This window comes from Pavona decussata, unplaced genomic scaffold (genome assembly GCF_977016875.1).
Source record: "Pavona decussata unplaced genomic scaffold, jaPavDecu1.1 SCAFFOLD_371, whole genome shotgun sequence".
NCBI lineage: Eukaryota > Metazoa > Cnidaria > Anthozoa > Scleractinia > Agariciidae > Pavona > Pavona decussata.
The window spans coordinates 473,454-490,137 of NW_028145747.1; the positions used below are offsets into that span (position 1 = coordinate 473,454).

The 16,684-nt window shown below is 41.7% G+C and overlaps 1 protein-coding gene and 1 pseudogene across 1 annotated transcript; both read right to left on the reverse strand.

Moving 5' to 3' along the window:
- Positions 1-279: 279 nt before the first annotated feature.
- Positions 280-12,462, reverse strand: LOC146452341 (uncharacterized). Its single transcript, XM_085098032.1, has 3 exons — positions 11,698-12,462; positions 11,373-11,580; positions 280-365 (listed from the first exon to the last, which is right to left on the reverse strand). Exons 1-2 carry the CDS (start codon positions 12,041-12,043, stop codon positions 11,396-11,398), a joined length of 531 nt encoding a protein of 176 aa, XP_084954158.1. The 5' UTR covers positions 12,044-12,462; the 3' UTR covers positions 280-365; positions 11,373-11,395.
- Positions 8,475-10,973, reverse strand: LOC146452342 (uncharacterized; annotated as a pseudogene).
- Positions 12,463-16,684: the final 4,222 nt, after the last annotated feature.

The window sequence follows — 16,684 nt, forward strand, 5'->3', positions numbered from 1 at the left end:
AATTATATTTTGCTTTTACCAACGATTTTAACACATTTGGTTTTACTTTTTGTTTTTTGTGCGGTTTTGAATTTCCCGGGAGAGAAAAAAAATACACAAACGGACCGTTTCCATGGTAATGGTCCGTACTGTAAAATCCGGACCAAAAACTAGCCAATGGGACCGCACCATTTGACCTAAGAATTGCTTGCCATATAATAAAGAATTATCTGAAATAAAAATAAAAAAAATTCAAACAATGATGCTTAGTATGTTCAAAAAAAGTCATTCTATTTACATTGTCAGCATGAATTCCTCTGTTATTAAGGGATCTAACTCTTGCAACTCATGTTTAATGCCACAGTGTGCAGCAGTTCACTTCACGCCTAAGAAAATAAGTGTATCAAAAGTGCACATGATCAATAATCCTAATGCATGAACTACCTGTACTGCTCATAATACCTAGGTAAAACTCACATACTGTACATATCAAAATGAAAGATTGAGTCCTTCAGAAATGAATTATATAAATTGTGGAAGATACCTATTGTCATGTGGGTATAAGGGTAGTAATAATAGTGTCGGTTTAGTAATGAAAGGCGAAGATAAACGGTACAGACAAGAATCAGAACTCAAACAACAATCAGAAAATGTATTCAATATGGCGACCGCATTACAAAGGTTCTTGCCATGTGACTTGCGCGCGCATACATTGTTAACAAAGATCGCATGACAGATTAGGCAACAATAACCAAACAAAAAATAAGATTAAAGTTCAAGACAAGTCAAGTCTATTCAACATCCTCCGGGGGCGCGCAGATGCATCTCGCCCAATTTGAGATTCTCCTCATAGCCTCAGTAGTTGCAGCTCGTCTCGGTCTAGTGGGCGGAACTGCGGCAGGTTGCTGTTCAGGACAGTCATGCGACGCAACACTAGGGACAGTGGTAGTTGTGGTGATTTCAAGTGGGTACAGTTTACTCACTGGTCGGTTGGTGTACGCGGTACTTGTGCAAATGTGCGCTGCCCGGACAAGGCCATCATTTCCCCTAATCAGATTCTCTATAACAGCTAGCTTCCAGGTTGACCTAGGACCCTCGTTATGGACCAACACAACGTCTCCTGACTTGATCGACTGCTCATTGGTCCCAGTTGTTCTGTGGAATTCACGAAGAGAGGTAAGGTACTCGTGTCTCCATCTGCTCCAGAAACGTTCGAGGATACGGGCTTGTGTTGTTACACGTTGCCTCGTGTCAGATGCACTTCCATAGTTGGGATCAGATGGATCATCGTCAGCAACAGGGTAGGGCAATGAGGTAATTCTTCTCCTGTGTAGAAGATGTGAGGGTGTTAATGGTTCTTCGTCTGCAGAATCGCTGGATACATAGGTGATAGGGCGATCATTTAGAATGGCTTTCACTTCAACGGTGAGTGTTTGGAGCTCTGTTAGTGTGACAGATGTCTTGCCAAGTGTCTTCTTTATGGCTCTCTTTGTCAGTCCGATGAGTCGTTCCCAGAAGCCTCCGTACCAGGGGGCACGTTTAGGGATAAACTTCCACTCAACACCTTGTCGGCTGAACAGTTCCTTTAGTGAAGGAGATTGGAATAGCTCATTGAGTGTTTCTGCAGAAGCGAGGTAGGTAGAGGCATTGTCAGATATCAGTTGATGTGGAAGAGATCTGCGACTTGAGAATCGCCGGAAGGCTTGAAGAAAACTTTTCTCTGAGAGGTCACTGACTACTTCCAAATGTACTGCCCTGGTGAGAGCGCAGGTGAAGAGCCAGATGTAGCTCTTGGTAACGCCATTTTCTGATCGCACATAAAGGGGTCCCATGAAGTCTACTCCAGTTACTGAAAACGGTGTCGCTTCTTGGACTCTCAGTTTGGGTAAGGGCGCAGGATCCGGAGCTCTGAAGGCTGTTCCTTCCACCTTGCGACAAGTCACACAGTGGCGAAGAAGCTTCCTTACATACTGGCGTGCTGCAGTTATCCAGAAGTTTTGGCGTAGCGACGTCACTACCGCGTTGACACCAGAGTGGAGTTGCTTCCTGTTGGCTTCGTATACGACCAGTGCTGTGAAAGGGTGGTTGGGCGGAAGCAGGTAGGGAAATTTTGCTGAATCCGTAAGCGGAGCATTATGTATCCTCCCCCCACAATGAAGAAAGCAGTCAGCGTTGAGGAACAAGCGAAGCTGTCTCACTAAGGTTAGACGAGTACTTGAATTGGACCGTAGATTAGCAATCTCATCTGCATAAATTAGCGCTTGAGAGTTCTGGATCCATTTGCATTGGGCTGTTTTCCTCTCTTGGACAGATGGTGGACCCACTGTTTTTGCTGCAGGGTTTTGCAAGTTCTTCACAAACCGTAGAACGTATGCTGTCACAGCGAGCAAGCTGGAGAGAGTGCTAAATCTGGACACATCAATGAGATTGTGGATGCCTGGCTGCTTCTCCACTAGATCTGTCTGAGTAGTACCATCGGTCATGGTTACTGTATTGTTGACTGCGGTGTCAGTGTCTTCCACATGAGTGATATTGGAGAGTTGCAGATGAAGAGTCGTTGAGTAATTCCAAGATGGCCATTGCTCGACGAATGGTAACCATTAGGGACCATGTAGCCAAAGAGAGGAAGTGCGAAGCTGTGTGGCATTGATCCCACGAGTAAGCATGTCAGCAGGATTGTCATGAGTTGGACAATGACTCCAGACAGTAACAGGGAACAGCTTCTTGATCTCTTGGGTGCGGTTTGCCGTAAACTGCTTTAGGGGTTTCGCGCTGTGTAACCAGTGGAGGACTATCTCGCTGTCGGACCACAACTTGACTGTAAGGTTGGGAAATCTTGAATGGGAGGCTCCTGATACAAAGTGGGCTAGTCTTGCACAGATCGATGCAGCCATGAGTTCTAACTGGGGAAGTGTCAGTTCCTTCAAAGGGGCGACACGCGACTTCGACATGACGAATGAGGAATGGTGATCATTAGAGATGAAGGCGACTGCTCCATATGCCTTGGGGCTGGCGTCAGCAAACACATGTAGGTAGATGGGTTGTGCTTCGGTCTGCATTTGTGGGAAGAAGCACCTTGGCAAGACAAGTTTGTTAGCCTCTTGAATATCTCGGGCAATATCATTCCACTTGGCTTCGAGGTCTGCCGGAAGTGGTTCGTCCCATTCAAGTTTCCTCTGCCATCAGGAGTTTGGCCTTCACGGTTACAGGAGATAAGTGACCCAAAGGATCATAGATTCTTGAGGAGAGTTGTAACACATCACGTTTGGAGACAGGTCGACTTGATTGAGGGGCTATTTCCTTAGGAGCAAGATAGAGGGTATCATGGAATGGATCCCATCGCAAACCAAGAATGTTTACAACAGTGTTTGTGTCCGCTGTTTGATCCTTCTTGGTTTGTTCACAAAGTAATGGGCTATTTGATGCCCACGAGCGCAAGTTAAACTTGGCTGCGGACATGATGGATCTTGACTCTTGGTAATAGTGTAAGATGTCAGTTTCATGGTCACATCCTGAAATGACATTGTCCACATACATATTGTTCTTCATGTCCTTGGCCACAGGTGAGGTGTAGTTTTCCAGGTGATGATGCAGTGTAGCATGTAACATGAAGGGGGAACTTGTTGAACCAAACAGGACCGTCTTGAAACGAAAGACTTGAAATTCACTTTCTGGATTGGTGGTGTCTGACAACCAGAAGAATCTGGTAAAGTCCCGGTCACCTTCGTCAAGACCGACATGGAGAAAGGCCTTCTCGATATCAGTGGACAGGCCATAAGTGAAGGTACGAAATCTGATGATGATGGAGCACATATCAGTTAGGAATAGGGGGCCAACCACAAGACAGTCGTTCAAGCTTGGAGAGTTGGTTGAGGAACGGTAACTGCAATCGAAAACAACTCTGATGGGTGTGGTAGCTGACTCTTTCTTGACTGCGGGTGCTTTCCATTATGCCAAAATTTCCGGAAATTTCGGTCGAGAATTAAATGGAACGCTTCGGTCCTTGTGGAAATTTTCCGGTCAAAGTGGTCCACCTCAAAAGGTGGTCCTCTTTGACCACTGGGTCCGGTCCGACCGAAAATTGGCGTTCCATTTTCAGAAATTCTTGTTTCCAGTCCCGCTCTTCCTCACCACCCAGAAGCCAAAATGGCAGATGGCAATGAAGTTAATATGTACGAGTGCAGTATTTGTAAGTTTAGGACGCCAGATCTGAACAGTCTCCTCATGCATAGTTGCACACAAGGCTCAGGTACAGCACTGCACCTTTATTTGTTATGTCTTTTGACTTCTATCAGTTTTTGAAGACAGATATACTACTGACTTTTCCGAATGTTGACATGTTTTCCCGCGTTTTTCTCTTTGCAGTATGTGACCCTTACTGTTTTGATAGTCAATGCGAGCTGAATCCAACACCGTCCACTAGTTCGGCCCTGGAAAGATGGGAGGACAAACACGTGCGTTTGCTTATTGCAAGCTACATGAAGTTCAAAGACGAATTTGGAAAGTCATCAAAGAAGAAGATTTTCGAAAAAATTGCCCAGGAGTTTAATCTGCACTCCGATCTGATTGTTACTGTCGATCAATGTTTAAGGAAATGGAAAAAGTTAGAGTCCAAACAGAAAGAAGTAGAGGACAACAACAGTAAAACAGGGAGAGCTAAGAAAACATGGAAGTATTACCAAGAAATGGAGGAGTGTGTAGGTGAAAACCCAAACGTAAAGCCCGTATTCATTTATGAAGCCTCTAGTTCCTCGTCAATGAGTGGGTGTTCGTCACAGGTGAATGAAAATCTCAGCAGTTGTGACTCTGAAGATAGAGAAGGGGACGGAACTAATTCAAAGGGAAAAAGTCAGCAGAAAAGGGTGACAAGGAAGAGGAAATCCCGCTCCTCAGCAGCTGAAATGATTGAATTTTTAAAAGATTACAGCACGAAAAGGGAAAAGGTGGAGGAAGAAAAAATAAATATCCTTAAGTCCATGCAACAAGAAAAGAAGCAGTTTTTTGCAGATTATTTCTCCTATCTTAAAGATTCTAAGAAATAGGACAATACTTTGTACAGTGACTGTATTAAACTTTGTCTAAGTTTGTTTAAGCGAAGTCTTTCACGATCACAGAATCATGATTTAATGGGTTCCTTGGTGATCTCCACAATGTTGTGTTTTTCTTGTTATTAACCCATTTTTACAAAAATGTTTAAAATTCTGGTATTACAAGTAACCCAACCATTGTAATGAAAGTTTTTTTATAGCATTCAAAGGCAAGTATTTGAAGACACCTGAAATACATGTAAATGAACAGTCTATTCATATTAGGCCATGCCCATAAAGTGTTTTGTTTCCCTTCAACTCCAATTTAAAAGTGGGTCGGCTGGTCAAAACAAAACAAAAATAAAATAAATGTCACAACCAGGTGGGAGTCTGGGTCCAAGTAAAGGCTTCAAAAACACACATTAAATCCATATCTACAATGATAATTACAGCAGGTAATATTAATCTTTGTTTAAGAAATAAATTTTATTGAAATACATTTGTTTTCGGGGAAGAAAGGATGTTGTGCCATTTAATTAACTATTAAAAATGCAATTTTTGTCTTTTTTTTTTGGTCATTTGGGCGATAGGTAACAAAACTCTTTATAGGCCTAGCCTTAACAGTATAAAGAACAAAAATTTTAAACTAGACAACTGTTTATATTTAAATGGGCAGCCAAGAAGTGTGTGGCAGAAATTCCTAATTGATTTTTGTGAATTTGGCAATAATCAACAGGAAAATGACTTACAGCATTTTACACCCTAATTTTACAGAATACTGTCTCCTGATACAGATAAAGCAATGAGACCTCTTAATCAGACAACTCTTTAATATGTTTAAAACAATAAAAGTCTTTCTAGCAACCTTCAAAAGAAAGGAAAATGGTCATACCAAAATATTCTACTCTGGCGTCACCTTGTGTTTGTCAAAATAAAATGAAATTTATAACTGAAATTATGTTGTTTTTTCTGTCTTTTCTTCACTTGGTTTTCAATCTCTTCCTAGGATGCTAATCTGGCACACATCTGAGTATATTGCAATCTGACTATACAAATAATAATTATTTGTATATGTATACACCCTGTGAGGGGAGCCTTTCTTTTGCTTACTCAATAAGGCAGAATCAAGTGAGCAAAAGAAAGGCTCTGCTCAATAAAAGAGGCCTTGGTTGCAAGGTGACATGTATAGTAGACTGAATGAACTCTAATTACACAAGGGACTTTGCTCATGATAGTATTGTTCTTCACTTCAAACAGCTGCATTTAGGAAACAGCAAAAGCAATATCCACTAAAATAACTTGCTCGTTCAGTAAAATAAAATATAATGTTTTAATGAAAAGGAAGACAATAGTCTGTTGTTGCTTAATGCAACATTCCCATGATGTGCAGCCTCTTTTGTTGAGCTCTCCTTAAGAGTGGGTGTGCCAAACCATGCCCTCCATCATCATCATCATCATCATCGTCATCCTCGTCATCATCTTCATCCTGATCACCAAAGTATCCTTCATCAAAGTCATCATGAATCAAACAAAAATTGTGCAAGACACATGCTGAAATTATCATCAACACCATCAGTTCAATGTCTAAGTGATCAAGAAATGTCAGTTTCCTCCATCTTCCCTTTAGCAGCCGGATACACCTTTCCACTGTCTGTCGTACAGAGGAAAGTTTGTAATTGAATTGGCGTTGGTCTGCTGTCAAATGGCCATTGTCTCTAAATGGAGTCATTAGCCACCTGGAGAAAAGAAACTACAAATTTACAAACTAAATGCAGAGTGTTGAAAACTACACAAGATCAATCGATGAATCATTGGTGCATGTAAGAGGAGGGGGAGATGTCAGATTTTGATCATAAATTTTATAAGATGCCATTTGTTACAACACTGCAGTAAAAGTAGATTTTCCCTATACTGCTTCTTACTTGATATTTATTTTAAATGCACTGCATGTCTAGACATTTCTAAAATACAAGTCTGTAGGATGGTGAGATGCAAAGGCACAGCACTCTCAGTAGAGGACTACAGCTGTAGCTGTTTCAGTGGTATTCAATGCCTGCAAAATGGTTCTCCTTTACAAGACCAACTCTTTTCACTGGTTTTCTGTATAATTTAAGACAGAGAGAGGAGTGGTTTCACACATACTAAAAGAAGTCTACCAGTCTGACAAACCCATTTGCCATTTGTGCATTTTACTTTTTACAGGGTATATTTTCCTGTTCATCATTAAAAAACATAGCCCAACCGATATTTGTGAATAACTAAACTTACACATGCAAGGGATAACCTCCATCCCCTAATAGGTGAGTGTCATGGGGGAAGCGGTTGTCTGCTTCAAGGAAAACTGAAGAATTTTGCAACACCCTGGAGTCATGAACAGACCCAGGCCAACCTGCTAGGACATCCAGTAAGACCATATTTTCATCACAAATGACCTGTGAATTGTTAAAGGAAATCTGGCATTAAGATAGTTCTAACAGCTAATTTGGAGCATTTTGCGGGCTTCTATTTGTTCACTAAGGTTAGAACTAACCTGTACATTTAGTGAATGAAATTTCTTTCGGCACACATAAACTTCTGGATGTTTTACTGGTGCTCTAATGGAAATGTGGGTACCATCAATCATTCCCATAACATTTGGAATTCCACTTGCTTCTTCAACTGCAGCGGATATCTCCTGTCTGCGTTGAGCTTTGGTGTAAAACAATAACAAAGCATAATTGACTGTTTTTCTAAGTCCTCAGCATGTGAATTGAACCACAACACTTACATTAAAGTTTAAATGTAACGTGAAGGGACTTTAAGGAAAGTTAAAAAGTTAGTGGCAGGGTATTCTAATTTTAGCTACCAATTTGTTTTTTAAAACACTTTTTCAAAACATGTTCGTAATACTGAGGGTGATGGTCCGTGAACATAAGACTTACCGTCTGGCCATTTGATGTAGGTACCACATAGGTCAGTCAATCCACGAGAGCAACGTTTCAAAACCCTATGCAAACTGCTCAGGGTTATGTTAAATCTATCAGCTACTGATCGTGACGATTCTTGGTTTGCCATCATCCAAACGAAGGCGAGAACCTGTTTTTCAGGGGGAATATGTTCTCTCCCTCTATTGGTAATCAGAATGCGGTCCGTATTTATAACTTCTCGGCAGAGTTGTTCAAATGAACCGCGTGAGAGTCTAAAATGGCTTTGAAATTCTCCAGGGGAATACATGTTCACTGTTGCTTCAAAATAACCAGCTACTCTGTTTAGATTCCTACGCATAAAGCAACAAGCTGCACCCAAAATTGGAAAGTCTTCTTCTTCTTCTAACAAGTCAAGTAAGACTTCAGAGTCCTCAAATTCGTGAAGAAGCAACACTTCGTCCGCCATAATGGTCGGAAAGAGAACGCGAGAGAATGGGAACGACATTGCCCAACAATCAATTCGGTCAGACCCTGGATCGTTCGGACGCCGTTCCATTTTACCTTAGTCAGTCCCACTGGTCTGGGACCGGTCGGTTTGGTATAATGGAAAGCACCCTGCATGATGCGGTAAATAATGTGCTCTATCCAGGCTAGTCACATTGTCAACCCTTTCAATAAATCCACACTTCTCGTGCTCTTCGATTATCTCGCCATAGGATCTGACGAGGTTGGGTGTCTGAGCAATGCGACGTACCATAGCGCGTGTACGGTGAGCGCAGTTACCATAGTTGGATGGTAGTGGGGGAGAATCTACTTTCCATGGAAATTTGGCATTGTAGCTGCCATCAGACATTCTTGTGATTGATGAACTCTGGAAGTGTTGTAGGAAGGATTCATGTTCATCCGTCTCTGAAGTTGGTGAGATGCCGAAAGACTCCAAGGACCAGAAATGCTCAAGGTCATGTTCTACCTCCATTGTGGAAGACAGTGTTTGTAGCAGGTTGACAACGGTATCAGTGTGATTCACAGAGTTAGTCTGTAGTGGGCCAGAGACAAGGTAACCGAGTTTCGATTCTACAGCAGTTGGGCCTTGACCACGGATGACAGTGTCTTTCACTATGTCCCAATAGTGGTCCGCACCAATAAGGAGGGAGATCTCAAAGTTCTCGTCTGACGTCACAGGGTGAGTGAGTTGAAGACCCCTTAGGTGGGGTACGGTATGGAGCTGTTGACGGAAACGGTTCTGAAGTGGTGTGGCGATCTGTTCAAGGACAAGGACACGCAGTGGTATTTGCTCTCCACAAACGCTGACAATATTGATGTTGGCGACAGGTAAGTGTCTGCTGGATGATGAGTGTGCACCAAAGGCTGACAAGGCAATAGATTCTTTCTCAGTGTAACGTACGCCCAGTTGATTAGGTAGGGTCTGGGTGATGAAGGAGCGTTGTGCACCCTCGTCGAAGAGGATGTTAGCCTCACAGTGAGTAAGGTCATGGCCAACAGTTGCTAGGGCGGTTTCCAGGAGTGCAAGTTGACCATGGTTAACTGTACTGTTTGCTGGATTAATCGGGGCAAGAGAGGCATGTACTTGAGAGGGTAGTTCTCCTGTAGACGTTTGAGGACTGTGAGCAGGAGCAGTGCTCCTCATAGTCTGAGGGCTGGTGGGGGGATTGGTGGGACCCAAACAGAGGCTTGTGTGATGTTTTCCCTTACATTTATGGCAACGGAATCTTGACTGGCACACGGAAGACTTATGGTTTCCAAGACAGTTGAAACAGTGTCCGAGAATCTTAACCCTTGCCCATCTCTCCCGAGGATCCGTGATTACTTGACAGTTGTAGGAGGGGTGGGGACCTTTGCAGTAGAGACAATTTTTGGGTGCTGGGTTATTCTGTTTCCCGGGATGTGGGTGTGTCCCTTGTGTTTGAGTGAGGAAAGAACCAGGAACTGTAGGGGAACCTCCATAGGGTGGGTCATTAAGTTGGACACCTGCTTCAAGGATTGGAATTTCCTTTACAATGGCTTCTCTCAGCTCCTGGAACTTCCATTCAGGGTTGTCATGTTCACGAGCTAAGTTCCTTCTCAACTCATGTGGTAGGTTTCCTAGGATAATTGGGACAAGGAGATCCCCGAAGGTTTCGTGTGACCTCCCAAGAGATTCCAGACCTCTGACATGATTCTCCATAGTGTCGTAAAACAGTTGCAGGCTTGATAGTTGATCGGTGGGGTTTGGTATGTCTAGGAGAGCTTGCATGTGGGCACTAATTATCTTGCTGGGTTGCCCAAAACGTTCCTTGAGAAGTTTAATAGCCTGTTCATAATTATTGTTGCTAAGTGGGAAACCAGCTATGGCTCTTGAAGCATCCCCCACTAGTTGGGCCTTTAGGTAACTAAACTTCTGCACTCCCACCAGAGCAGTGTGGGAATGAACTGCTGCATCAAATGAGTCCCAAAATGTGAACCAGTTGAGGGGGTTGCCTTAGAAAGTAGGTAAATTTAGCTTGGGAAGACGGCTAGTGTGGTTAGCATTCACTTGAGGGACCAGTGGCGGTGACTGCGTGTTCAGGGGTGGTTGAGGGTTCAGTAGGGTTGTATTAGTTACAGAGGTACTTTCTTGAATCCCTGAAGAGCCAGTATTTGTAGGGTCGAGTGGTACGAGTGTTGTTTCGTTGTTCGCCATTTGCGGAGATTCTTGGAGGGTAGCAGGGGAAGGAGACTGATTAGAATTCTTATCAGTTACCGTCAAGTGAATAAATCTACTTATCTGGCTGGATGTCTCTTGTATCTCATCATGAATTTCCTCCGTCTCAAAAATTTCCTGCTCGAGGTCTTTCGGTTCATCGATGAGGGCCGCGATTTTTTCATCAAGTGCCTTGAGGATGGAATTCTTCCATGTAAGTTGTTCAATGATGCTATTTAGCGAGGTGACATCCATTTCGGTGGGTTTCTCCTTCTTCATAAGATCCTTTGCCTTGTTTAGGGTCTTCGTTAAATGAGCTCGATATCCCGCACGAGAAGAGATAAGTTTTGGTAGAGTTTGGTCTCGGCACCAAAATGTCATGCGGGTATAAGGGTAGTAATAATAGTGTCGGTTTAGTAACGAAAGGCGAAGATAAACGGTACAGACAAGAATCAGAACTCCAACAACAATCAGAAAATGTATTCAATATGGCGACCGCATTACAAAGGTTCTTGCCATGTGACTTGCGCGCGCATACATTGTTAACAAAGATCGCATGACAGATTAGGCAACAATAACAAACAAAACAAAATAAGATGAAAGTTCAAGACAAGTCAAGTCTATTCAACACCTATAGACATGATATGACCCTAAGGCCCCAATCCTTGCAGGCTGGGCTTAAGCACATAATTACAGAGAAAATTAAATAATTACTGTTTTCCACATTTGTGAATATAATTTTAATGATAATGAGAAATACACTGATAATAATTTCCCTACCTGGACCAACTTCAAGTGAATACCTAAAAAAATTTCCAGCTGATGCTTGACGCAAGTATCCCCTGCAGTGCCTGATGACGCCTTGCCAAAGAGTAAGTGGTGTTTTTGAAGTTATTGATTTTGTCAACAAGCTTTTTGAAATTATTGTGCTTTGCTTCAAGCCTCATCACCCAGTTCCTGACCAGTGGTCCTCTTCTGAAACACGAAGGCAAGTTTTACATGTAGTTGTACATAGACTGAAATCAGGTGACATGTCTTAAGGAACTTACTATTAACAGTAATCAGAAGAAATCAATCCAAAAGTTAATAGTGTTAATAAGTTATTAAATGAAATTTATATCAAACAAAAAAGTGGGTATAATGGCAATCACCATTGCACACTTGTGAAAAATCATGTACAAGATGCACGACTGGCAATAAAAAGGCTTCATGTTTGGGTAATGAACCATGTTGTGGTGCTTTGGAATCAATGACCTAGTATGTAGCTCTTTGAATGCACCAAGGTATTGTTCAACAAGAACTGCCAGGTATGCTGCCAGCTGAGTGCTTGTCACTTGTGCAAATACAACGTCTTCAATTTTAAGGAGACAGAGAAAATTCTCCCATTGATCATCACCTTCTGGAATCAAGTCACCACTGAGAAGTGGGAACATTCTGGCCAGGCACCACATCTGTGCAGCTAATATAAATAAGATATAATAAACTTATAGCATACCACACTTGGCTCTCGCAGTGGAAGGGCAATCCATATGAAATTAAAGTTATCACTAAACGAAAGTTAGGATTCGCACGTGTGGGCACTATAACTATCAACTACATATTAAAGAGGCCAGTGATGCCATTAGTCCTGTTGTTGTTGGTCTCCTTGTGGGGTTGGCATCCAAGCATTTTTGAGCGTCGGCGAGTAACATTGGAATTTCTTGCTTTGTTGCTACTCCACACAGGATTTTGCCAAGGGAATAAACATCACTGGCTTTGCTGTAGCAGTGGGAGCCTTTCAAAACTTCAGGAGCAATGTGAGCAAAGTGAAAAGTGTACTTCTTCGCTAGAGGAAATGCACTGTCACAGGCTTTTCCAAAGTCGATTATGTGGCCATGTTTATCAGTAACAAGAACATTGTTTGATTTTAAATCACAATGAAGAAAGCCTTTGGAGTAGATAAGTGCAAGAGCATCTGTGATATCACGAGAAATGATCAGCCAGTCTTTTTTTGTTAGTGAACTTTTAAGTTTTTGTAATATTTAATTGGCTTCCTCTCAATACAATAGTTTACAGACTGTTACAGATGTATTGTTTTCCCCTTTGAACTCCATGACTAGTGATATAGGCTCTCTTTCAACCTGGATACCTGTTATTGCAGGAATGTTTTTGTGCGTAAGAGCCTGCATGATATGTGCCTCCTTTACCATCTCCTTAGTGTTTTGCATCAGAGATTGTTTTTCTACCACCTGTATCTTTAATTGTGTGAATGTTTTTAAAACGCACCTGCCATATGATCCCTGTCCTAGAATTAATTCCTTTTCGTTGATTGGGTGAAGCTCAGATAGATCAATTAAATTGACAGTGGGGAATTTAGATGGTCCTGATTTTGTATTCTGGTGTCTAATCTGGAATAAAGCAATAATTATTTTGTCATAAACAAAGAATCAAGATCACCTTTAAAGTGAAGCAAATCAGCTTGGTAAAGATGCACTTGCTAGATTTTGTCATAAACAGTTATTGGTGAACTCTATACTCTTCAAATAGTAATAGAGTCAAATCAGTGCCTTCTTCAAGTCTCTCCTTGATTCTCATGTATCCCAACCGACTCTAAATAGTCTATGCAGTTTCATTTCCCTGGTATTTATTGATGCCCATGGGTGATAATAAAAATATTTTTTAGTGTAAAATTGAAAGTCTTACAAAAGATATCAGTAGTCTGAAGTGTTAGACCCTTTGTTGCCCTGCCCCCTGAGGGCACTACTGAGAGAGATGCCCAAAGAGGGTAGGGCAAGAAAGAATCCAACAATTTACACTGACAAATTATTCACATTCATAACCTTATGAAAGGGGACATGCTCAAAGTCCAAAGACTTTTCAATTGAAAGCCATGACCTATCTGTCTGGCATATAAAAAAAATGAAGCCATGAAAATATCAGCAAATTGCCCGTTTCTGTGTTTATAATCTCTGTATGGTCCTTCATAATGGTTTCTGAGCTGTTCTTGTGTCGAAATATATTCAGAATTTGGCAATTTTGATAAAAAAGAGGGGATGTTGTGCATTATGCCTTGAAATTCAATAAATTTCGTCATAAAAAGTGGAATTTTTAGGGCCGCATTCCTCGCCCCACTCCGTATCCCATTCCCCCCCCCCCCCCCTCAGCCCCAATAAATGTTTTGACTCCAACCCCCGGGGAACTTTCTACATAGGGCAGAATGCTGTGACATTCATTAACTATTCATGATCAGCGAAGCGGAAATACGCGCTCTGAAAAGCCCCGAATAAGAGAAGAAAGGGCGAAAATTGGCCCGGTAGCGTTGATAAACTCGATTTCATACTTTCTTGAACGATTTACCTAAAAACCTACGCGCGGTATTTTGAAGACAAATGTTGTAACTATGTTTTAAGACTAAAATAAAGAAGATTGATTAAGTGGAAGGGCTGTCCTTTTGCACTTGAAAATAAGGGAAAATTGGCCTTCTTTTGTATGGAGGCCGTTTTCAAAAGCAAGTTTCTAAAAAAGCATACTGATTTTAGAAAACCTACGCACGGTTTATGGAAAATTGATCTTTTCTTGACAAGAATCTGTTTAAAGTTTACAAATTGGTCATCGGGAACCACTGTCCTTTTAAGTTTGAAAACTCTCGTTTGAAAATGGCGCGTCTTGAGCGAGTGTGCTATTGTTTTAAGCCTTCGACTGAATAACTATGGTTGCCAAGACTAAATAATTACTTATTCATAAAACCATTCAGTCGGAAAATCATTTACAATTGCCGCGCATTTTAAAACCGAGTTTACCAGCTGGTTCATTCAAACAGCCGATCAGATCGCGCAAAAAATACAAACATGGACAACGTCAGTGATCGGGAGCTCTTTTCAGACATTTTCATAACTCGATCGATTGCAAACACGTATCCACTACTTTTAAAAGAAAAGCGAACGGACATTACAGTAAATATGGTCTTCAATGCTTCGCCATCTTGTTTAACAAATATGCACATGATCATAGTCTAACCACACTGGCCTTTGGTGCTGGCTGGCTCAGGTTGTTTTGGCGGGAACACTGGTTGGTGAATGAGACAGAAGTGACTACTTTATTTTATGAGTGGTTGAAGTTGGATTGAACAAAATATTAAAACTGGGTGTATAAAACACAGTTTAAAAGATTAACTCCAACGTTGAGCTTGATAATCGACCGTTCGGTACCGGAAAGATTGGTGTTCGCTTGGGTTCGATTACTGAACAATTCGATTGGATTCGCCGAGATCAAATCGACTATCAGGATAACGATCGCTACATAAGCTGACAAATAATGTCTCCAGCGATTGTGAGTTCGTGCATGTCGCAACTGTCGTTAAATTACCAGCTGTTTTGGTAACAGGTAAGTCACAAAGATCCGAAAACAGAATCGAAAGAGTTCTTTATACTTCTTGGTCGCTTTCCGCGCGCGCAAATTGCATACAGCAAAATAACGAATTTATTTACAGCACTATAAAATACGCTTTGTTTCTAGTGTTGGGGTCTTAAGTTCACTTTCGACGTAACGAAAGGGAAAACTTATAATTATACATCGGTGTGCGAATCAGTCGCGGAACAAACGAGAAAACAAAAGTGGGCTGAGTTTATTCAAAGCGGTTTGTGGTCATCGAAACAAAGGGTAACAATAGTGCACTGGATGCATTGTTTAGTTCGCTTCCTCCATCAGACAAATGAGCATTACCGCGCGTTCATAACAACCAATGAATAAGCTCCTTTTGGGCCGCTATGAATAATAACAAGCGTCATGGCAGACCTATATAACTGGAAGTAAATGTCACAAGAACAATGGCCATTCTACGCGATGAGACTACACGATAAACTAGTCATGTTTACGCATGTCTTTCTCTTACAAACTGCTCTTCTACGATGCCTATTTTCTTCTATATTTGCACCAAGAGAGCCTTACCCTGTTTTTTGTCCAGGCTCCTGTTATTCTGTTCGGCAAATGCTTTCCATTTGTCATAGTGAATTCGCGCCAATTCTTTGGCACGAGAATGCGCATCTCTTTCTTTCTGTGTTCGAATTTCTGTGTTCTCCCTTTCCATAGCAGTCCTTGACAGCCGTTTGCTTTTTCTTCTTTCGTTTCGTATCCTGCGTTTTTCCTCGATTGAATTTTCTCGAGACTTACGTGGCATGATCTGGCTGTTTCGGAAGCGCACGGTTTCTCTCGATCCCGCGATTGCCACCAGATTACCTGTGGCAGTGCGTATCTCCGCGTTTCCATACATCGCTATACCAAATGCGAATGGCAGCGGCTTATCGCAAAACATTAAAACGAGAAACATTAACAGGAAAAGCTTTGTTCGCTTTGAATATTAATGTACAACTAGATCTACGAAGTTCCTGGTAAGTTTTAAACTATTAGCTTTATTTGGTGCAATTTACCGGCAAAAAACCTCCTAGTGTAAAGTTGTAATATAATTTGTATTTTCCACGCGTTCCAATCTTATCCAATGATAATCACGCTTTAATAAGCTCCGGCATGCCGCAGAATTCTTTAGATCTGATTTATTTACTCATTGCTTTGGATTTCCTTCAGACCCGATTACGTCAGTGGAGGTGGTTCGGATTATGTTTTGTTGCAAAGTTTGAAAAGTGATGACTTGTCACTGATACGTAACATTTCTCCATATGAAAACTGAGTCAGTGTAGGTGGTTCGGATTTCCTGGTTTCATTCATGTTTTGTTACAAAGTTTGACCAGTAATGACTTGTCGCTGTTACGTAACATTCCTCCATATGAAAACTGAGTCAGGTTCATTACGAGTTGATGACATGAAGCGGAAAGCATAGGTGACGAAACCTGGAGCGTAAACAGGTACTCCAGAAAAAGCTCTCACAAATCCTTAGAAAAGTCTTTTAAGGATTGATGAGAGACACCAGGAGGTACTTACAGTAAGCGTCCTTTCCGTCCTGTCATGTTTTAATGGACGTTTTATCAGTTGTGAGAACTTGGTGGTCTACACCTAAGGGACCGGTCATTTATTAGAAGGGGTGGGCTAGTGTAAATGGGGTGGGGGTCATACCTTTTTGTGCACCTTAAAATGGGGGGCTGCATAAAATTGTGCAACCA